Source organism: Gekko japonicus, unplaced genomic scaffold (assembly GCF_001447785.1).
Source record: "Gekko japonicus isolate JY-2015 unplaced genomic scaffold, Gekko_japonicus_V1.1 scaffold2068, whole genome shotgun sequence".
NCBI classification, from domain to species: domain Eukaryota; kingdom Metazoa; phylum Chordata; class Lepidosauria; order Squamata; family Gekkonidae; genus Gekko; species Gekko japonicus.
In genome coordinates, this window is record NW_015165307.1 from 313,802 (window position 1) to 335,881 (window position 22,080).

Sequence of the window (22,080 nt, forward strand, 5' to 3'; positions counted from 1 at the left end):
AGGGAAAGGATAGGGAAGAAGGGCAAGAGCCGTTCAGCCAGGGACACTTTCTCATATGCCTATAGGGAGGGCCTTGAGACATATCAGGGCTGGCCATGGAAGCCGTGGGATGGGAGGGCAGGAGAAGGTTCAAGGTTGGAGAGGCCGTGCTGTGTAGAGGGGTACCGAAAGCCACGGGGTGATTTTTTTACAAGGTGGGAATCAGTGGCAGAGCCATCTCCTGAGGAAGCAGGGGATTATCAATTAAGAACGAAAGAGAGGACATGGGGGGGGAGGAGTGTGTTCATGGATCCTGACGTTTTGCCTGCCTGGTTCCCCTTTCCCAGTGTTCACTTCCTCCTTCTGTTTTGTTCTCTCCGCAGCCGAAGGCCCCCCGCTGCCCCGAACCGGCCGACTATTATCCGACCAGCCGAGCCCTCTTTATTAGATTAACCACCAACATCCCGGAGAGCTGTTGCCTGTTAACTACCTTGTGGAAAGAACTCACGCCTCATCTCTTGTGTGGAAGAGCTCTCTGCAGCTGCGAAGGACTGTGTAGCCGAGGCCCAAGTTCCCTCTCTTCTCCCCCCCCCCTCCCCAGCAGTCACAACCACGGCATTGGCAACCCCGGGACGGGTGGGTGCTGCTGGTCTGTGGTCTGTCAAGAGCCCTGTGAGGCCGAGCATTCCTTGCTGCGGTTTCCCTCTCTGTCCCTCAGACCTCTGGGTCTCGTCTAGGGAGGGGCTGGATAACCGGAACCTTCTCTAGGGAAGGGGGGCAGGTGGCGGCAACGGCGGAAGTTTCTTCGTCACCATCCTCTGGGTAGCCGCACCAGACCAGTTCCTCATGAGAACAGGGAGGATTCCGCTTTGTGGAGTCATTATGCACTTTGTTAAAAAAAAGAGAGAGAAAGAAAGGAACTCCCCCCCCCAAAAAAATAATAATTGGGTGATTGCCTGTGAATGCGTGAGAGTAAAGAGGTGAGTTTTCCAGCCTCCCCTTGTGAGTTGAGCACATTGAAATCTCTGCCGTTCGTGTTGATTGGACACCCCCCCCCCCTCGGATTTCTTTGTTCTCCTGTATATAAAATCTCTGCCTTCGATCAGCCTCCCTTTCTCCTCCCCCCCCCCTTAAATTTCATTTCAAAGTTAGATCGGTTTCCATTTTTATAGCTGTGAAGGAAAAGAAATGAAATGATGATGAGGAAGGACTGCAGATAAGTAACTCGCTACTAAATCCAGTTTGCTAAGAGCTGCCGCAAGACTGCCCCAAGCCAAGAGGAAAGGCAGGTTGGTTTTTGAGCTTTGGGCATCATATGATGACCTTCAGGCTGTGCCACCCTCTCCCCTCCCCCCCCATCAGAAACTCTGGACCGAGTTCTCGACACACCAGTCGCTTGGCACTCCGTGCTCTCTGGCAGCACAGCAGGGTCCCAATAGCCAGCTTCAGGGATGCCTCGGGTGTCCTTTTGGGCGCGAATACCAGCTACCCGTTTCCCGGACCGTGACGACTTGTCGCCTGCCCTGTGGTGAACGAGGGTGGTGACCCCCCGTGTGGACTTTAGGAAGCCTTTCCCCACTGAACCGGAAGGGGGACTTCACCCCACAAGAAAGAACCACGGGTCGTCTTTCCGCAGCGGAGTGGCCGCGCCCCTCCTTCGAGGGGGCAGTGGATCTCCCACGGCTGACAGCACTTGGTCCTAGAAACTAACCCACAGGTGGCTTTGGCCTAGCAGGAGAGCGCGAGCGGACACTTCCCTGCCGGAGCCCGGCGTGTTTGCAACGCCGCACGGTAATCCTCGAGAGGACCAGCCAAGCGCTCTGCCCTCTCCGGGCGATGGTTGTATATATTTCTTCATAAAGGACAAGCTTGTATTAATACTTGTATAAATTCTAGGCTGTGGTTTTTTTTTAAAAAAAAGATAAATCAGTTAAGTCCCCAGTCCCCCTGTCAGGGATACCTCAGGAGAGACATCAGGAAGAGTGACACACACACACACACACCACCTGCCTTAAGCGTTCCCTTTCGGTGGCCTCTTCTGTCCCCACTCGACCGGGAGTCGTAGCCGCTTGCTTGATGCCCTCGGCGGGCCAAGGCCTTCCACAGATCGAGACTCACTGTGCCTTTTCTGCTCTGAACTCTGCACTGCCTGCCCTCCTCCTAGCCAGCGTGGCCTTTCCCGTAAAGGCCCTGCAGGGGCCCAGAGCGCCTCGGGGCCCTCCCTCCTCTCCCGCCACTCCTCCACTCCTCACTTCTCCAGAAAGCCGGCAGTGGCTTGGTTGGCCAGACTTGCGCCCTAGATCGTTTTGGTTTTTTTTTGCTATGATTTGCTTCCTGTTCTTACCGTTGGGGGAGGGGTGGGGGAGAAAGGGGGTAGAAGAGCCTTCTCTCTCTCTCTCTCTCTGTCTCATCTTTGGATGGGAAAAGCCACCCCCCCCCCAACTGTTTGACACAAGTGCCTCTATTCTGTATACTATTAATAAACTAAATAAAGGGAAATTCTGCTGGTGGAAGGTCTCTGCCATCTTGTGCTACTGGGGTCGTTTTTCTTTTTTGTTTCCCCCCCCCCCCCTGCTGGTTTTCTAGGATGTAACGAAAGCTTGGGCTGAACAGAAGAAGTTCTCGCTCAGGGCACGGTTGCCTTCCACGAAAACTGTGAAAATGGCATCAACTGAAGGTCGGCATCCGAGATGTTGCTGCAGGGAGCCAGTTTGGTGTAGTGGTTCAGAGTGGTGGATACTAATCTGGGAGAACGGGGTTTGATTCCCCACTCCCCCCCCCACGTGCAGCTGCTGGTGTGACCGTGGGTCAGTCACAAGTTCCCTCAGAGAACAGTTCTTGAAAAAGCTCTCTCAGCCCCACCTACCTCACAGGGTGTCTGTTGTGGGGAGGGGAAGGGAAAGGAGTTTGTCAGCCGCTCTGAGACGCCCGAGTGAAGGGCGGGGTAGAAATCCAACTCTTCTTAATCTGAACGGGAGGTGGTGGTTGTTATAACTGGTTTTGAGGGCAGTTTGCTCTTGAAATCATGGTTCATTTGCACGTCAGCTGAGTCCGACGTGAAAGCATGTGCAGTGGCTCACCCCGTGTCCGCAATTCCCCGCCCGCCGTACCATGATGCTCGACTTGGGTGTACGTCTGTTCTCTGGGCAAGGTCCCTGCTTCCCCCACGCCACCTTCCGGCTGAGCCTGAGGTGTTCCACTTGCCACAGGGAGCCCGCCTCTCTTGCAGGAGAAGGGCTTCTTTTACGCCACCGTTGGGCTGGCCCCTGTAGCAGTGCCTCGGGAGCAAGGAGGCCGTTTCTCCTGTGCTGGGGGAACCAGGGCTGCAGGCTGGGCTGGAAAACTCCCCCTGGGAGCAGCGGCCTCAACACAGCCTTTCCTTCCTTCAGACCGAGGGCCCCTTTTGGAGCTTGGGAACATCTTTGGACTTCGGGCACCGGGTGGTGGGTTCAGCCAAAAGATGGCTGCTGCAGGAGGCGGAGCCATAGACATCGAGGAAGGGGAGAAGAGGGTTTCTCTTCTGTGCAGTCCCACATTGGGACTGTGCGTGAGAAGGCTGGCTGTGGAGGGAAAAACTGTCTAGCTCAGCAAGACTGAAAAGGTGCTGTACCCACCCACCCCACCGCCGGTGTGCCACATGGTGCTTCCCACCGAAATCAACACACACACCGTGAGGGGAGAGCTCCGTTTTTCCTCAGGTCTTCCTTCGCCACTGATCAGAGAGGACGTCTCGCCCAGTTCGGTGATTTTGCTTCCTTCGCCGCGTCTTCGTTGCTATTCGTCGGCCTTTGCAAAACAAGCGGAATGTACTGATGTGGCAGTCTCATTTCAAAACCATTCAGTGGTTTTATTCCATTTACTGTAAACAGCGATTTTTGTTTGCCACTGGGAGACCACAACCAGGGACAGACCTCTGTCAGAGAGCACCTTTTCCCCTTGCGCTGGTTTTAGTGAGGGGGAGGGGGCAAGAGAATGCACAAGCGGGGGGAAGGAAGCTCTCAAATGCCTCTAAGAAGCCCGTCTGCCACGGGGAGGAGGGACAAAAAAATCACCCTCTTTAACTGCAGCCAGACTATTGATAAGGTTAGCTAACATCACTAAAGGGTTGCAACATCACTCGCTGTGTTGAGAAGAGCCAATTGAAAGTTTCTAAAAAGTGGAGTGAGTTGTTAGAAATTATAGCAGGGAAACCGGAGTATCTGTTTAAGCCAGGACAAGGGGTAAGGTTGTACATGCCCTTTGAAGGTTTCTTTTCTTTTTTTGGGGGGGGAGAACGGGAACTTTCAGGTCTGCAGCGGACGCAGGAGAAGTTCCACTGGGGGGACTGCTGCTGCTTGAACGCCACAATGCCGCCTTGCACAGTCTCAAATCAATTCAAACGTCACCACTAGCACTTTCTCAAAAAACAAAGTGTGCCAAACATTGTGGCAATGAGAAAAGGTAGCGTCGCCAACCACTGCCTGGCAACCAGTGGGAGGGCTGTGTTGGGGGAGGCAAGAATCCCAGGAGAAAACTGAAAAAGAAAAATAAGGCCTTGAATACTTATGGAAGTTCTGACCACAGAATTCCTGGTGATTCCCAGAAGTGCAAAGGTAGCGCTAGCAGTTGCCAGATATTCTTATGGTAATTCAAGGGTCATTTCGAGCAGGAATGGCGTTCCGGGAGTAACAAGCACAGCCCAGCCCCCTGACTCTCTGGGCTGCCCGGAGGACTCTCTGCCACCACACCGTGTAGTAGTCAGTGTTCCAGACAAGGATTTCAGAGACCCAGGTTTGAATCTTGAGTTGGGAAATATCTGGAGATTTTTGGGGTGGAGCTTGAGTGGTGGATGTTGCTTTCTGACACACTTCCGGTGATGTCAGGGTGTGTGGCATATGCAACTAAGTTGTGCTAATGAGCTCCTGTACCTCTCTTTCCACGAAATGACCCCTGGGTAATGTTACCATAGGAGCTGCGGTGGCTCAAGGGGTTAAGACGCTGAACTGCAGGCTGTGGAAGGTCAGTAGTTCAGTTCAAGACCCGAGTGTGCCGCATGATGGAGTGAGCTCCCGTCTCTAGTTCCAGCTCCTGGCAACCTAGCAGTTCGAAAGCAAGAAATTGCAAGTAGATAAATAGGCACCACTTCGGTGGGAAGGGAACAGCGCTCCGTGCGCCTTGGTGTTTAGTCATGCCGGCCCCATGACCCCGGAAACGTCTTCGGACAGCGCTGGCTCTTCGGCTTGGAAACGGAGATGAGCACCGCAACCCTAGAGTCGGACTCGACTGGCTTCCGAGCAAGGGAACCTTTACCTTTTTTATGTTACCATATGGGATTACCACAGACTTTTGGCAATTGCTAGAGTTACCCTTATCACTTCTTGGTGGCTCTACATTTTGCTAGTAACTCTTTGGGCAGAACTTCCAGTAAGTCACCAAGCCCTTATTTTTCTGCCCATGATGATATACCCCCCCCCCCCCAAATTGGGTCCCCCTTTCCACCCACTCATCAGCTGAACATCGGTGGGCAACGGTCACAATTGGCTGGCGGCCTCCTCCAGAAGTGGGCAAATGGAAACCGGAAGAGGAAGTCCAAAGAAAACCTTCAGCAGCCAGAGCAGGATCCTGCCCACAGGTAAGCAGCCCCGTTAGGCAGTTCAGGAGCAAAAGTCCTGACCGGATGCTGCCCTGGAGAGCAGCCAAGAGTCCTGAGAATGCTCCCGATGATTCAAGCACATTTTCACATAGAGGGACATCAAAGGGGAAATGACATGCAGTTCGAAAGATGCTTTTAGGGACTGGACATTGACTTGAGACTCCAACCTTCGTCTCTCTCATGGGAAGAACGAGGTACATACGACAGCAGGTGGCAACAGAGCCGTCTCTTGAAACAGGAGTTTATTTAGAAAGCCCACCCGCCCAGAGACCTGCTGGAGGTGGCTCACAAAAAATGAAAACAAAGACAATCGCATCATAAAAAGCACATCACCGTAAAGTTATCAAAATTGGGGGGAAATCCATTAAAAACAGCGTAAGGCTAAAAAGGTGGGATGCTGATTAAAGGCCTCGGTGTAAAGTAAAATGTTTTGGCCCAAATCAGGTGTCAGATTAGCACCCACAGGCCAGGCGTCACCCCTGGCAGAGGCCACATCTCTGGTTGCCATCCACCTGACCTCTCCAGGCAAGGGGCTCAGAGAGCAGGGCTCGGGGAAGGACCACGCGGGAAGCAGGGGGGTGGATCCAAGCGCTGAAGGAGTCCTGGCCCTTTCCCACACCACCTTCTCAAAGAAGAAGAGAAGATACCGGATTTAATACCCCGCCCTTCACTACCCGAAGGAGTCTCAGAGCAGTTTACCATCTCCTTTCCCTTCCCCTCCCCACAGTAGACACCCTGGGAGGTAGGTGGGGCTGAGAGAGCTCTTTTGAGGACTGCCCTTGAGAGAACAGCTCTTCTGAGAGAACGTGTGACTGATCCAAGGCCACCCCAGCAGCTGCATGTGGAAGAGTGGGGGATCAAACTCAGTTCTCCCAGATTAGAGTCCGCTCTCCTAACCACCACACTAGGGATGTGCATTTGGTTCGTCTGAACTGAATGCACCCCAAAAAATGGCCCATTCGGGCCCCTTTCGGGCTGCTGTGGGCTAATTCAGATTCTCTGATCTGAATCAGCTTGCCCCATTATATCCTATCGGCCATTGAAGTCAATGGCGAAAATAAAGGGTATATTCTGGGGGCTGGAGGGGAGGAGGTTTGCGGGAGGGGCTCCAAACTCACAGGGTAGCTGCTGAAGCCTCTCCCCAAGATACCCACCAAGTTTGACATTCGGATGACTCCGGAATCCACTCCTCCTGCCACAATTGACATGCGGGAGTCTTTCTGCTGGCGGAAATGCCCAATTCTGCTGAATCCGATTCGGGCCAAATCTGTGTGTGTTTTTGCACACCCCTACACTACACCAAACTTTTCTCCCCTTTTTTTGGCCATCAAGTTGCAGCCAACTTAGGGCAGCCCCCACAGGCCTTCAAAGACCAGAGGAGTCCGGAGGTGGTCTGCCATTGCCTGCCTCTGCCTAGTGACCCTGGACTTCCTTAGGGGTCTCCCATCTAAGGCCAGGGCTGACCCTGCCTAGCCTCTGTTACCTGATGAGCTCCGGCCGGCCTCTGGGCTTTCCAAATCTAGCCAGGAGGAAAGGGATCTTGATCTGCAGAGAGGCACTGGTGAGGGCAGTCGGCACATGTGCACTCAGGGCTATTTTTGGGCAGGGACGCACAGGAACGGAGTTCTGGCTGGCTCCTGAGTTGGCCACGCCCAGCAGGAACTCATTAGCATAATAGGCCACACCCAACAGCAGACACTCATTAGGATTGGCTACATTAGGAGTGTGTGGCCTAACATGCAAAGGGGTGGGTTGCACGCATGCGTTAACTCGGCAGGACGCCTGGCTCCGAGCTCTCTCCAAACACTAAGGTATTTATAGCTTAAACAACTGCAAACAACTTCAAGCCTAGCATATAATTAGGTGCTAAACATTAAACAACAGCTGTGCCAAGCAAGAAGGTTAGAGATAAGAGTTTACTCACTCTATTTCAGCAAGCAAACGCAGCGAAATAAACGGCCGGCTTGTTGAGCCCTAATTAACGTCTAACGATGGCACGAACGATTAAGGATCTCTCTGAGCAAATATCAGTGTTGCAGAATACTTTTCTTCAATCTCAAGATAAGATTTCAGAAGAGATTAAAGCGGTAAGACAGGACTTGGCTGAGTTAAAGAAAGATATATCCCATATAAAAAAAATTGCTGACTTTGCGAAGAATAAAGCTTTACAAAATGAGCAGAAGATCAATGTTTTGGTTGGCCAGATGGCAGATATTTCTGATAGAAATCGTCGAGCTAATCTAATTATTTCTGGAATCTCTGAGGAGATAGCAGCCAAAAACCTGGAGGAAACACTAAGGAGCTGGCTGGAGGCTCAGGCCATTAAGATTCAGCCAGAAGATATTGAGAGGGCACACCGTCTCCAGGGGAGAAGCAGGGGAGGAGCCCCACGGGACGTTATTATTAAGTTCTCTAGGGAAAAAAAACAACAGGAAATATATAAAGAGCTAAAAAAGAAGACGGATTTAAGCTTCAAGGGCAGGAAAATTTGGCTCAAACGCGATTTTTGTCAAGAAACTCTGAAGAAAAAAAGTCTGATGCGCCCCTATGCCCAAAAACTTTACTCAAACAATATAAAATTCACATGGGGCTACCCAGCCACAATAATTATATTTCAAGAAGGGAAGAGGCTTATGGCACGGAATGCTCAGGAGGCCAAAGAACTGCTTAGAAAATTTGGCATAAACGATGAAGATGTAAGAGAACAGGAAATGGAAGAAGGCCCAGACCTAGAAGAAGACACAGACGCGGAGGAAGGAACGTCAGACAGAGGGGGGAAAAGGCCCAGGACAGAGGCATTTGAAGGAACCACCTAAAGGGAAGTACCCACTCAATTTTAAGCTAATGTATATATTATAAGTAGTAAGGGGGAGGAGGGGATGTGTGCACTCCATGAAGTGGAGAGAGGAGAGGAATTGTTCTCTCAAGGGGATTTCTCTACCACAGGGGGAGGGGAAGGGGAAGGAAATGTTAATTAAGGGTTTGGGAAAATTGCAGCCATGGGGACTAAAAGCCCAGAACCATAAAGAGTATGGATAAAACAATAACCTTGCTTTCTCTGAATGTCAATGGCTTATCCTCCAACCTTAAAAGGTTTAGGATAGCTAGGATAGCAAAGGAACAAAAGGTAGATATATTATGTCTTCAGGAAACTCACAAGAAAAAGAAGGACAGAAAGCCATTGTTGGCTCACCCATCCTGGGAGATCTTAGCAGAAGCCAGATGTAATAACAAGAGCAAAGGGGTAGCAGTATTGATACACAAGAAAATTAAAATAGAGGATGTGGAGAGAGAGACAGATGGGAATGGTAGGTACTTACTAGTAAAGTTTAAAATAGAAGGTAAGAAGTACACAATAATAAATATTTATGCGCCAAATAAAGGACAAAAGAAATTTCTGGGGAAAATATTTAAAAAAACTAAACAATTTTCAGAGGGCGAAATTATTATAGCGGCGGATTTAAATTTGGATTTAACAAAAGATAAATCAATGAAGCTAGGGAACTGGGGCCTGATAGAGGCTCACGAGTCTATGGGGTACCACCCCAAACCTACACATATATCAAGCAGACACAAAACAGCATCATGTATAGACTACATAATTTTGGGAAAGAATAATAATACGATTCTTAAAGATATTAAGACCCATCAGATATGGATCTCGGATCACGCTCCAATTAGCATGGTAATAGAACTCACACAACAACCAATAGATAGAACTTGGAGATACAACAATTTGATAATGGCCAAAGAAAGGGATAGACATTACATAGCAGAGCAGATAAAGTTATACTTTGAGGAAAACAGAGGAACAGTACCTATAAATGTATTATGGGATGCAGCAAAAGCAGTGATAAGAGGGCATTGCATAAAGAAAGAAAAGCTCCTAAAAAAGCAATGGTACCAGGGAAGGCAAGCCAAAATTCAAGAATTGGGGACTTTACAAAGTAAATTAATGCACAAATATAACCCTATGATACAGAATCAAATAATAGAAATCAGAAAGCAATTGGATGCACTAGACTCGACAACATTATGGAAAAGGGAAGCTATGGTGAAAAATGAATATCAAAGAAATAGTATTAACACATCAAAAAGATTAGCAAAATACCTGCAAAATAGGAAGGAAAAGCAAAGGGTAAAAAGCATAAAGGTGAATGGCCAAAAAACTCAACACCCTATAGAAATAAGAGAGGCGTTCGCGACTTACTATAAAAATCTATATGCGAAAAGAGACACTGCAGTCTTTACAGAAGAGGTCAAAACTACACTGAAGGAAGAGGAGCAAAGTAAATTACAAGAGGAAATTACCATACAAGAAATAAAAGATGCAATTAAGGAACTCAGAAAGGGGAAATCCCCGGGTTTAGACGGGTTTACAAGTGAATTTTATAAGGAAATGGTAGAAATATTAACCCCAGAGCTACATATGGTCTTCAATGCGATCTTGAGGGGGGAGAAAGCCCCAGACTCATGGAGACAAACAGAAATAATAGTAATCATGAAACCAGGTAAAGACCCGGAAGAAGTAGGTTCATACCGTCCCATTAGTCTCCTTAATCAAGATTATAAGATCTTTGCTAAAATCTTGGCAAACAGAGTAAAGAACATCATACCTAATATAATAAAAGAAGATCAATATGGGTTTATTAAGGGGAGGAATATTGCTCATCCGATTAGGAACATAATAAACGTACTGCAACATAGTCAACAAAAAAAATTAGCCCTCCTAAAACTGGATGTCTATAAAGCTTTCGATACCCTCTCTCAGGGATTTTTGTGGCAGGTTATGAGAAAGTACAAGATGGGAGATAATTTTATAAAAGCAATCCAGGAAATATATAGAGATGGGAAAGCAGTGGTTAAGGTTAACAATGACAAATCACAAACATTTCAGATTCAGAGAGGAGTTCGACAGGGCTGCCCACTCTCACCACTTCTATTTACCATAGCGATAGAACAGCTAGCTGAGAGAATAAGAAATAGTGTAAGGATAAATGGTCTCAAAGCAAAGAAGGAAGAAATGAAAATTAATTTATTTGCAGATGACATTATAGTGGTTATGTCAAATCCCCAAGAAGCGATGAAAGAGATTAAAATTATACTAGAGGATTATGAGTGTTTCTCAGGTTTAAAAGTAAATATGGCCAAATCAGAAATCATGTACCTTAATGTGAATAAAGAAGAAAAAAAAGAAGTAAACAAAATTACAAGTATCGGTATGGGAACTAAAAGGTTTAAATACTTAGGGATAGTGATACAAAAAAAGATTGATAGAATCGCGGAAAGTAACTACAACATAATATGGAAGAAAATAGAAAAAGATATGAGAAAATGGAAAAACAAAACGCTAGGGCTCTCCACTAGAATTAGAAGTGTTAAAATGTTCTGGCTACCCAAATTAATATATTTATTTCAGGCGATACCACTAGAAGCACACAGTAAAAAGCTAGAACAATGGAACAGAGTGATTAGAGAATGGGTATTTGGGAGCAAGAAGTACAGAACCCAAAAGAGATTGATATATAGTCCCAAAGGGGAGCTAGGGTGGGGAGTCCCGGAGCTTAACAGCTATTATGAAGCCTTCCAAATAAAGTCCCTATTAGAAATAGGCGAAGGGGAAGAGCAAAAATGGGTTAGATTTGAGAACGAGATCAATAATCACATTGGCTGCTGGGGGCCTCTTTGCAAAGTCACAAAAATAGACCTCAAACTAACCAAAGGTCCCAGACATGCAGCCTTAGAAGCGTGGAATAAGTGGCAGGAGTTATGGCTAAGAAAAACTTCAAGCTGGGCACCATTAAAATCTATAAACAAGGATATAACAGGTAACGAATGGTGGGAATGGCTAAAAGCTAAAGGGTATTATAGGATGAAAGATATGTTTAGAGGAGGCAATCTAAAACCCATACAGGAGATAATAGAAGAGGTGGGCAACCAACATTGGTTAAGAATAACTGGCCTGTATAGTAAGGTTAAAAAGATAAAGGAAAAAGAGAAATGTTGGCTAGAGGAACCAATAGAAACATTATACAAAGAGATGCAAAAGTCAAAACAAGGGCTAGCAGGGAAAATTTACAAGGAAATGACATCAAATGTAGATAAGTCAATATTGTATTTACAAAACACTTGGGCCAAAGAAGGTCAGATAACAGATAGTATGGCAAGAAAAATAATGAAAGGAACTGAGGAAATTAAAGTAATCAAATTTAATGAAATGGAGCATAAATTTCTTACCAAATGGTATAAAACACCAGCACAAATTGCAAACATGTTCCCAGGTATGAGCCCTAGATGTTGGCATTGTAAACAATCGAAGGGATGGTATTCCCATATGTGGTGGGAGTGCCCAGAGGTCAGAGTATTCTGGACAAAGATATTACAAATTATAAATAAGACATGTAAAGTATCATTACACATTAACTTTAATTTAATGCTAATGAGTATAGTAGGTAATCCAGCAATAAGCAAAGAGAACCAAGCTTTGTTTAAAGCCCTGATACTAGCAGGCAAAGCAGTAATAGCTCTAGGCTGGAAGAACAAAAATAAATGGACAGTAGAAATCTGGCATAATTATTTGTTTGATCTCATACAGTCCGACATAATCGAAAAACTGGAACGTAAGGCCACATGGAAAGACAAGACTACGGAGATCACGATGAAGTGGAAGACCTACCTGGAATGGATACCGACAGAAGGAAGAAAAGACATTCAGAGCAAGATTCGGACTTTGTGCCCGTGGCTGGGAATATAGGACTAAAGCACCGGGATAGCATAGGAGGGAGGGGGGAGGGGGGAGGGAAAAAACTATTATGAAAACGCATGGTTAAAAGATAATATGTAAAATCTGTGTAAAACAATTTAAAAAATAAATATTAAAAAAAAAAAAAATAACATGCAAAGGGGTTCCTGCTACAAAAAAGCCCTGGGTTTGGACAACAAACAAGCTAAACAGAATAAGAAGGGAAAGGTGGGTGTGGCTGGATAACCACACTTCTGGTAACATGGGTGCGGCCTAATGTGCTAATGAACTGTGCTGTCAGGGGTGTGGCCTAATAGGCTAATGAGTTTCTGCTGTAGGGTGTGGCCTATTATGCTAATGAGTTCTTGCTGGGCTTTTTCTACAAAAAGAGCCCTGGGTGCACTTATCCCTTATCGGGGCTGGCCTGTATCCAAAGTGAGGGCCCAGCAGTATTAACGGTGGTGAGGCTCTGCTGATGCCATACCCTTAACTTCAGTAAAACAGGAACGAGGAGGAATCACAGACAAAAAAACAAGAACTACTCCGCAGAGACAAAAACAAAAAAATCAATAGTCACCAATACATGAAACTACAGTCTAATTGGAATAATGGATTGTAACAACTGTTATGATCCTTTATTTCAATTAGACTGCAGTTTCATGTATTGGTGACTAGTGATTTTTTTTTTTGGTCTCTGGGGAGTGGTTCTTGTTCTTTTGTCTACATATCTAAATTCTGCTAGATCTCGCAAAGAGGTTCGGGTTGCAACCTGAACACAAAAAGCATAAATTTAACCAGACGGCTTTGCCAAGTGATGTCCGGAGACGGGAGCCGCAGCTCTTCTTGCCAGCAGATACTGAAAGAGATGGGCCTTGCAAAAACAGAGGTGCGGACGCAAGTGTCGCACAGGCCGGCACATGCGCCTTCCCCTATGCTCAGTACAGAGCGGAGAACTTCTTCGACAGCCCTATGAACAGACACACCGAATAGTAGGCCGCTGCACCGACTCCTCGGGTAGCCTCGCCCGGAGTCAAGGAGCCAAGGAGCAGTGAAGAGGCCGAGAGAAGGAGAACCACCCCCCAACCCCCAAGAGCTCTTGTCATGCTTGGAGGTGACACGGTGACCTCTTGGGGCAATGAGTGTCCAGGGGAAAAGGGCAGCTCCTGGTAAGGCACACGAGGACAAAATTGTACGCAAATCGTCTGCGGCTAGGTCTAAGGGATAAGCAGTGTCTAAAGCTGCAGTCCACACTCACACCCTGAGAATAGCAAAGTTTATTGAAATGTCCAAGGCACGGAAATCAACGTCTTTGTTCTTGCTCGCGGGCCGCCGCCTCCTGCCTCCATCTCTGACTACCCTGCTGTCAAAATCTGTTCCTCGGCTTCCTGCCAACACAGTCTCAAGATGGAGGGGTCCTATTCGCTCCTCCCGCCCGGTCTCTCCTGGATCTTGACTCCGGTATTTCTTCTATTACCTTCCCAATAGAGAGAGACGGGGACAGGAATGGCAGCAGCATTCAGACAGTCGTGAACATGCGGGCCAAGCCCGGGGAGGGTTCCCGGCCCGCGTCGGAGGACCGGCCGGTTCGGCCAGCTACATCCAGACCCGCCTCTTGTCCTCGAAGAGGCTTTTCAGCAGGTACACCTGGAGGAAGGAGACCACCAGCAGCACGCTGAGGTTGACGGCGGACCAGAAGTTGACCCTGCTGAGGTTGCTCTCCTGCAGGTTGCGGTCGCGGGCCTCGAAGGCTCTCAGCAGTGCCTGCATCTGGATGCTCCGCTCCAAACGGCTCTTCACCGTCTCAATGGATTCCTAGAAGGGCAGACAGGAGGGAGAGCGCTCAGAGACCACCCACTGCAGGGGGAGAAGGAGAGAACAGGGGGGGGGGGACCAAGGCATTCTGCTAGGATTTCTACTATAGGATCATAGAGATAGATCCAGGTGAGTCGCCGTGTTGGTCCGAAGCAATAGAACAAAGTGAGAGTCCGGGGGCACCTTGAACACCAACACAGTTTTATTCAAGGTGCCCCTGGACTCTCACTTTGTTCTACAGTACCACGTACTAGACTACACCATAAGCCAGGGGTCCCCAAAACAGTCCCCAGGGGCGCCACTGTGCCCGTCCAGACTTCTCTTGGCACCCAAGCGTCTCAGAAAGCAGGTGGAGCCGTCGTAAGGCAGGACTTGTTACCAGCTTCCCCCATTCAAAGGGAAGAGATTCCCGGGGCCACAAAGTGGGGGCAGAGGGACTGGCGTTTGGCTCTGTCTCCCGTGGGGGCCTGTCATGACCTGGGCGGTGCCACCAGAGGCCTACTAGGCCCGGGAGCCTGGCTAGCAGTAGGTGAGGCCGGGCCTACAACTCCCAGAAGCCCCTGAGAGGTTTTGGAGCCAAAATTGACCGATAGGGAAGAAGAGGGCTGGGGAACCACCAGTCCAGTGGCCAACTGCTCTCCTGTCCGAGTGTGTTCCCAATGAGCTTGGCGGCAGCATTTTCCTGCCCGCATTTAAATGTCACTTCCTGTGTCCAGGCTTTAGCGAGGGCCAAAGTGGCAAATGGCCGGAATGAAAACCACGTGTGTTTCCTTCTCAGGCCATTGGCAAAGCCGTACCAACAGCAGCGACGGCTCTACTAATGGAGACTTGAACTGAAACCAGTCGTAAGCTGTCCAGAAACTGTGGCGTGTAAGACAAGATCGTGGTGGGACATGAAGAACTAGGCAGAAGAGCCAGTTTGGTGTCGTGGTTAAGTGCGCGGACTCTAATCTGGGAGAACCCGGTTTGATTCCCCACTCCTCCACATGCAGCCAGCTGGATGACCTTGGGCAAGCCACAGTTCTGTCAGAGCTGTTCTGGAAAGAGCAGTTTCTGTCAGAGCTCTCTCAGCCCCACCTACCTCACAGGGTGTCTGTTGTGGGGAGGGGGAAGGGAAAGGAGTCTGTAAGCCGCTCTGAGACGCCGAGTGAAGGGTGGGGTATAAATCCAATCTCCTCTTCTTCCTCCCCATTAGCCAAAGCCTCTGACATCAGACCTTCATGCTGACTGACCTTTTACGCCCTTGGTCTAACGTGGGCTTCCCCAAGGTGGCGCCCGTGGGCACGGCGACACCTGCTGTCACCTGCTCTGGCTTTTGCCCAGAAGGGCCTGTGATTGAAAACTGGAGAGATTGAAGAAGAAGAAGAGATTGGATTTATACCCCGCCCTTCACTTGGGAGTCTCAGAGCGGCTTACAAACTCCTTTCCCTTCCCCTCCCCACAACAGACACCCTGTGAGGTGGGTGGGGCTGAGAGAACTCTGACACAAACTGCTCTTTTCCAAGGACAGCTGTGCCAGAGCTTGTGACTGACCCAAGGTCACATCAGCAGGTGCAAGTGGAGGAGTGGGGAATCAAACCCGGTTCTCCCAGATTAGAGTCCGCGCACTTAACCACGCCACCAAACTGCCTCTGCAGATTTTTTTAAAATGTTGCTTTGGCGGCAGCCGCCACCGCAGCACAAAGATCTCCGCTGGGTGACTGAAGGGAAGCTCTGCAGCCGCCATTCCGAGGCAGCCATTTTGCAGCCGCACCCACCAAGCTGTGCCGGAATCCCAGAGGTGACCCCAGGCTGAATGGGGTCGGGGACCCCCGGTCGAGTGACATCACCCTGGGTGTGGTTTTGGAGACGTGTCACCCCCCCCCCAAACTCTAGTTCTAACATCAGCGTGAGGAGAAACCTCCCCTGCTCTCCGTGCCCGCCGGCTCCCCCCCCCAGCCCACCTTAATGTCCTCGATCTTGATGTCGAGCGCCTCCGGTTCCGCCATTTCCGCCCAGCCGTTGAGGTCCTCGTCGTCCTGGGGGCTGTCGAAGATCAGTTCGAAGAAGACGAGCTTCTCGGAGATGGTGCTGAAGGAGTTGTCGAAGCAGAGCTTGTAGTCCCCCGTCTCGGTGGGCTCCACCCTGCGGGACGAGGGGGGGAAAGGAACAGGCGGGGGGGTGGAGTCAGGGCCCGGACGGGAAAGGCGCAGGGGTCTCCCACTTCGGCCACGCTCACGCCGGTTCTCTCTGTCAGAGCCTGCTCTTATAGTTCCGATTTCATCTTAGGAGATTCAGTCTTCGAGAACGTGGTTTCTATCAGGGGGTCCCCCAACCTTTCTGAGCCCGTGGGCACCTTTGGCTGCTGCAGGAGGCAGAGAGCGCCCTGCAGTCACACGGCGAAGAAAGATCCTGATGTTGGGAAGGCAGCTGCCGCCTTGTAAAAAGTCTGCCCAGCCAATCAAATTGCCAGTGGCCAATCAGGAGCCTTGCGGGACAAAAACCTCACCTGGTCCCACCCGCTTTCTGAGAAATGCTTGGCAGGTGCCATGGCACCCACGGGCAATGCTCCCTTTAAGCTGTGGAGTCTTGTGAGCAAAAATTCTGCTTTGTGAGCTACTGACATTTATTTATTTATTTATTAGTTAGACTTATATCCCGCCCTCCCCCGTGGGGCTCAGGGCGGCTAACAGGCATTAAAGTTGTGAGCGAGCCATTTGGCTGCTGCATACATTAGTTTGCTCCGGAGCCCTCCTTCCTGAGCTAAGACAAAAATGTGTGAGCCGGAGGCTAAAAAACTATGAGCTAGCTCACACTCACTCAGCTTAGAGGGAACACTGCCCACAGGTAGAAGAAGATAAGAGATTGGATTTATACCCCGCCCTTCACTACCCAAAGGTGTCTCAGAGCGGCTTACAAACTTCTTTCCCTTCCCCTCCCCACAACAGACACCCTGTGAGGTAGGTGGGGCTGAGAGAGCTCTGACAGAAACTGCTCTTTTTCAAGAAAAGCTGTGCCAGAGCTAAGGCTTGCCCAAGGTCATCCAGCAGGTGCAAGTGGAGGAGTGGGGAATCAAACCCGGTTCTCCCAGATTAGAGTCCGTGCACTTAACCACGACACCAAACTGGCTCTCGCGGGGGTCCACGGTGGGGACCCCCGGTTTATACCACCTTTCCAAATTTCCTTTTTTTAAATTATTTTTTATTTTCTAAAAACTACATGAAAAACGGGATAGGGGAACTACAAACTATAGGAGAAAGTAAAGCATAACCACTAAAAACCCAAGAGGCGGAGGTACTACAATTGTTACATTTTCTTCGCTTCTAACTTATAAGGTTAAATTGTTACATTAAAAGTGAGCAATAAAAGTTGCTTATATACTTCGAGTCCAGGTAATCTGACTTAGTAAGGTTCTAAACAAGAGTCAATTATAAAGTTAAAAGCAAACTCCAGAGAGAATCAGCATCTCATTTTTTGTATCTTCTTTCCCTCAAATAATAGCCTTGCTTAGGGGCACCTTTCCAGATTTCCCTGCACATCCCCAGACACAGAGGACAGTCATCCTTCATATCCCCGATGCGCACGACAACTTCAGAGTGGCTCCACCATACGCACGAGCATTTTTCTCGGGGTCTCTTGCCACATGCTGTATGAAACAAATACGTTTCCCCAGTGCCTTTTAAAGTAAAGTAAAGGTTCCCTTGCTCGAAAGCCAGTCGAATACAACTCTAGGGTTGCAGTGCTTATCTCCGTTTCCAAACTGAAGAGCCAGCGCTGTCCGAAGACGTTTCCGTGGTCATGTGGCCGGCATGCCTAAACACCAAGGTGCACGGAACGCTGTTACCTTCCCACCGAAGTGGTCCCTATTTATCTACTTGCAATTTCTTGCTTTCAAACCTTTTGGTTGCTTTTAAACCAGTGACCCAGATTCAAATCCCTGCCCCTGAGTCTCACTACCCACTGGTGGGTCTGGAACCACGTCGTGCACCACGGAACTTACACAGCCTGCCGACGACAGGCTGCTGGGCTCATTTAACAGCAAGACAAAAGGAGAACTATTCAAACAGGCCTCGGCGTGTGACCCAAAGAAGGTCTAAGCCTGGCTCAGAGTCTCCCTCCGAAAGCAGCATCAGGGCAGGCGCATTGCTCTCCGGTGCTGGAAGGGTAGGGGCCAGCAATCGGGAGCGCAAGAGCCTGATATTACAGCAATCACCCTGGCTATCGATCCACTCCCAAGCAAGGCTCCCTCTAAGCTGTGGGGTCTTGTGAGCAAAAATTCTACTTTGTGAGCTCCTGGCATTAAAGTTGTGGGCGAGCGATTTGGCTGCTGCATAGATCAGTTTGCTCTGGAGCCATCCTTCCTGAGCTGAGACAAAAATGTGTGAGCCGGAGGCTAAAAAACTGCGAGCTGGCTCGCACTAACTCAGCTTAGCAGGAACACTGCTCCCAAGCCCAATTCAAGGTAGGTAGGTAGAATTTTTACTGCATGAGGCCAAAGGCCGTAGCAATATAGTGATGGCTGCCAAAGCAGTAATCAATATTACAGTAAAAACAGAAAAGGGTTAAAAACGTTACCATTGTCAGGACCAGGACATAGTGGAGAACACAGCATACTGAACACCAGGACGAAAGTCCTGCACGCATCTCAGTGACATCATACAGGTGACACCGTGGTCATCAGGTAAGAGGCCGGTGATTCAAGGTGCTGCCCTTGTCCTTTAAAGCCCTCCGTGGCTGGGGACGAGGGGTCTCCGAAGGGCCCTCTTCTCCTGCACCTCCTTGCCTGGGAACACGGAGACTGCTGGGAGAGAGAGCCTCCTTGACCGTCCCGCCAATCAAAGCGGCACGCTTGGTGGGTACATGAGAGAGGGCCCTTTCAGTGGCAGCCCCACAATTCAGAGTTGTCTCCTGTTGCCACGGAAGGTCAGACCAGAACCAAGGGGTTGAAATTAAATCAGAAGCGTTTTCGGCTAAACGTTAGGAAGAACTTCCTGAGAGTTAGAACTTCCTGACCGTGGAGCAGGCTTCCTCGGGAGGTGGTGGGCTCTCCTTCTTGGGAGGTTTTCAAACAGAGGCTAGATGGCCATCTGGCGGCAATGCGGATTCTGTGAACTTGGGCAGATCGTGAGAAGGGAGGGCAGGGAGGCCGGCCTCAGTGCTTAGTTCTCGTGGCCCTTTCTTACACGCCCAGGGAAATGCTGACCGCCACTTTGGGGTCAGGAAGCAATTTTTCTCCAGGACAGTTTGGCCAGGGAGGTTTTTTGTCATCTTCTAAGCATGGAAGGAGCTGCGGTGGCTCAAGGGGTTAAGACGCTGAACTGCAGGCTGTGGAAGGTCGGTAGTTCAGCAATTCGAGACCCGAGTGTGCCGCAAGGCAGGGTGAGCTCCCGTCTCTAGTTCCAGCTCCTGCCAACCTAGCAGTTTGAAAGCAAGAAATTGCAAGTAGATAAATAGGTACCACTTTGGTGGGAAGGGAACAGCGTTCCGTGCGCCTCGGTGTTTAGTCATGCCGGCTACATGACCACGGAAACGTCTTCAGACAGCGCTGGCTCTTCGGCTTTGAAACGGAGATGAGCACCGCAACCCTAGAGTCGGATTCGACTGACTTTCGAGCAAGGGAACCTTTACCTTTTAAGCATGGAACAGTGGTCAGTGGGGGTGGGAGGGGAGGTAGTGGTGAATTCCCTGCCTTGTGCAGGGGGTTGGACTAGATGACCCTGGAGGTCCCTTCCAACTCTATGATTCTATGAATTATGGAACAACCTCCCCAGGGAGGTGTTTCTGGCCCACCCTCACTTTTGGTCTTCAGGAGGTAGCTGAAGACGTTTTTATTTAGGACTGCGTTTGGTGACGCTTACTAGCAGTCCTGAGTTGTGCTTCTAAATTTAAATGTTATGTTTTTATTTTACCTACACTGTAAGCTGCACTGAACTATGTAAGGCCGAAAGGTGGCTAGTAAATGTTTTCAAGGAGCGGGCCAAGGGCCAGCAGCCTCGCCAGCCCATTCAGACAGGACGGCCGCCCACAAAAGAGCTCCACTCACGTGTGCAGCCCGTCCGATCTCCGGTACTCGTCGACCAGCAGCACTCCCGAGGGGCTCTCCAAGGAGAAGTCCACGTCCAGTCCAGCTCCGCCAATAATCTAGGGGGCGCAACAGAGCACAGGTGAGGGAGAAAGCCACCCCCAGAAGAGCTGGCGAGGTGGACTTGTGGGGGAAGGCGGGGGCAGAGGGTGAGCCAGGTGGGTCTGTCATGGCCAAATAAAGCCATGGAAAATGCCCTCAAATCAGGGCCAACTTATGGCAACCTCTCATGGGGTCTCCGAGGCACATGGTGGTTTGCTGTTGTGGCAACCCTGGCCAGCCCTGCTTCTGAGATCTGACATCTGGGTGGGTATTCTGTTTGTTAAGCCTCTTCCTCTCGGCTGCTGTGGGCCTGCAAGATGCCCTCGGGCGGAGGATGGGGGCACGGGGCTTCTGGGGGTGACTCCGGAGCCCCACTGCCTGGTCCCCTTCAGCAATGATGGGTGTGGGCTCCAGGCTCCAGGTGGGGAATCAGACGACAGAGATCAGTTCCCCTGCAAAAAATGGCTGCTTTGGAGTGTGGGCTCATTGGCAGTGCACCCTCCTGAAGTCCCTCCCCTTCCTTAGGCTCCACCCCCAAGTCTCCAGGTATTTCCCCGCCCAGAGTTGGCAACACTCTGAAGGGGCAGGGAGCGCCACAACCGGGGCATCCGTTGTGGCCGTAGCCAATGTTCCCTCTAAACTGTGGAGTTTTGTGAGCAAAAATTCTACTTCGTGAGCTACTGGCATTAAAGTTGTGAGCGAGCAGTTTGGCTACTGCATAAACTAGTTTGCTGTGGAGCCCTCCTTCCTGAGCTGAGACAAAAAGGTGTGAGCCAGAGGCTAAAAAACAGTGAGCTAGCTCACACTAACTCAGCTTAGAGGGAACACTGGCCGTAGCCATTGGTGGTGGCGGGTGGGGGGTGTCCACCGTCTCGTTTCATTTGAATCGTTGGGCACTTTGGAACACACTAAGTGACTCACTTCCAGTGCACTTTGCAAGTGGATCTTACTGCGTGAAACGGCAACATCCACTTGCAAACGGTCGCTGACGTGGATTGAAACCGCATTATTTAGGCTACGTGTTGCTACAGGGAGCTCACAGGTAGAGATGTAAAATTTCTGGAAATTTTGAAGCTCGGGAAAAAACGGAAATTTTTGGAAAAATTGAAAAAAATGCTACATTAGCATTTCTTTTGTCTTTTCTAGATTGAAAGTCATTCTATTACTTTAGGAACATAAAATATGACTATGGACATTTTTACTTGGCATGAAATTATCACAACTAGCATATTAAAAATATAGTGTATCCAAACCATTATTACAAACAGAATACCCACCCACATGCAAAAACAAAACTGAAACCATTTTCTTTTCTTGTGACAATAGCACCTCCTAAAGGAAGAAACGCATCTTGTTCTTGCATTGGAGAGTTCAGTTGGTAACCTAGGACTTGATTGTCCTCAGTGCACAGAAATTAGATCAATCTGATACCATATATATATATTAGAAATGATTTGGAAAATATTTGAACACCTTGTCTTAAAATATTGTACTCATCATGTTAAACTAAAACGTTCCATAGTCAATTTTTTTCCTTTTATTTTCTTTTTTCAATTTTTTGGAAAAAAACAAAAAAGGCTTCAGGGAAAAAACGAAAAAAACCTGTTTTTTCCCCCGAATTTTTCCAATTTTTTCCCGGGCCTTCATATCTCTAGGCCTGGGTTGCCAGATCCAGGCTGGGGAACTCCTGGGGACTTGGGGGTAGCGCCCGGGGGTGACGGGGACCTCAGTGGGGTACCGTGCCAGAGAGACCACCCTCCCCAGCACCCATTTTCTCCATGGGATCCCCAGGTCCAATGTTCCCTCTAAGCT

General features: G+C 49.2%; 2 protein-coding genes across 2 annotated transcripts in view; one reads left to right on the plus strand and one right to left on the minus strand.

The window, feature by feature from the left end:
• DNM2 (dynamin 2) overlaps window positions 1-999 on the plus strand; it is a 103,325-nt gene extending 102,326 nt beyond the window's left edge. Inside the window, exon 22 of the mRNA XM_015410445.1 lies at window positions 363-999. Within this exon, the coding sequence (XP_015265931.1) occupies window positions 363-432 (70 nt within the window). The 3' untranslated portion in view covers window positions 433-999. The remainder of the gene's footprint in view (window positions 1-362) is intronic.
• A 12,052-nt stretch (window positions 1,000-13,051) lies between these two features.
• Window positions 13,052-21,327, minus strand: TMED1 (transmembrane p24 trafficking protein 1; the record flags this gene model as incomplete). The annotated part of the gene is made up of 4 exons (XM_015410447.1): window positions 13,052-14,165; window positions 16,109-16,289; window positions 20,188-20,285; window positions 21,190-21,327. Coding segments are annotated over 4 exons (636 nt in total), but the record flags the coding sequence as incomplete, so codon positions are not given.
• Between the last annotated feature and the right edge of the window lie 753 nt (window positions 21,328-22,080).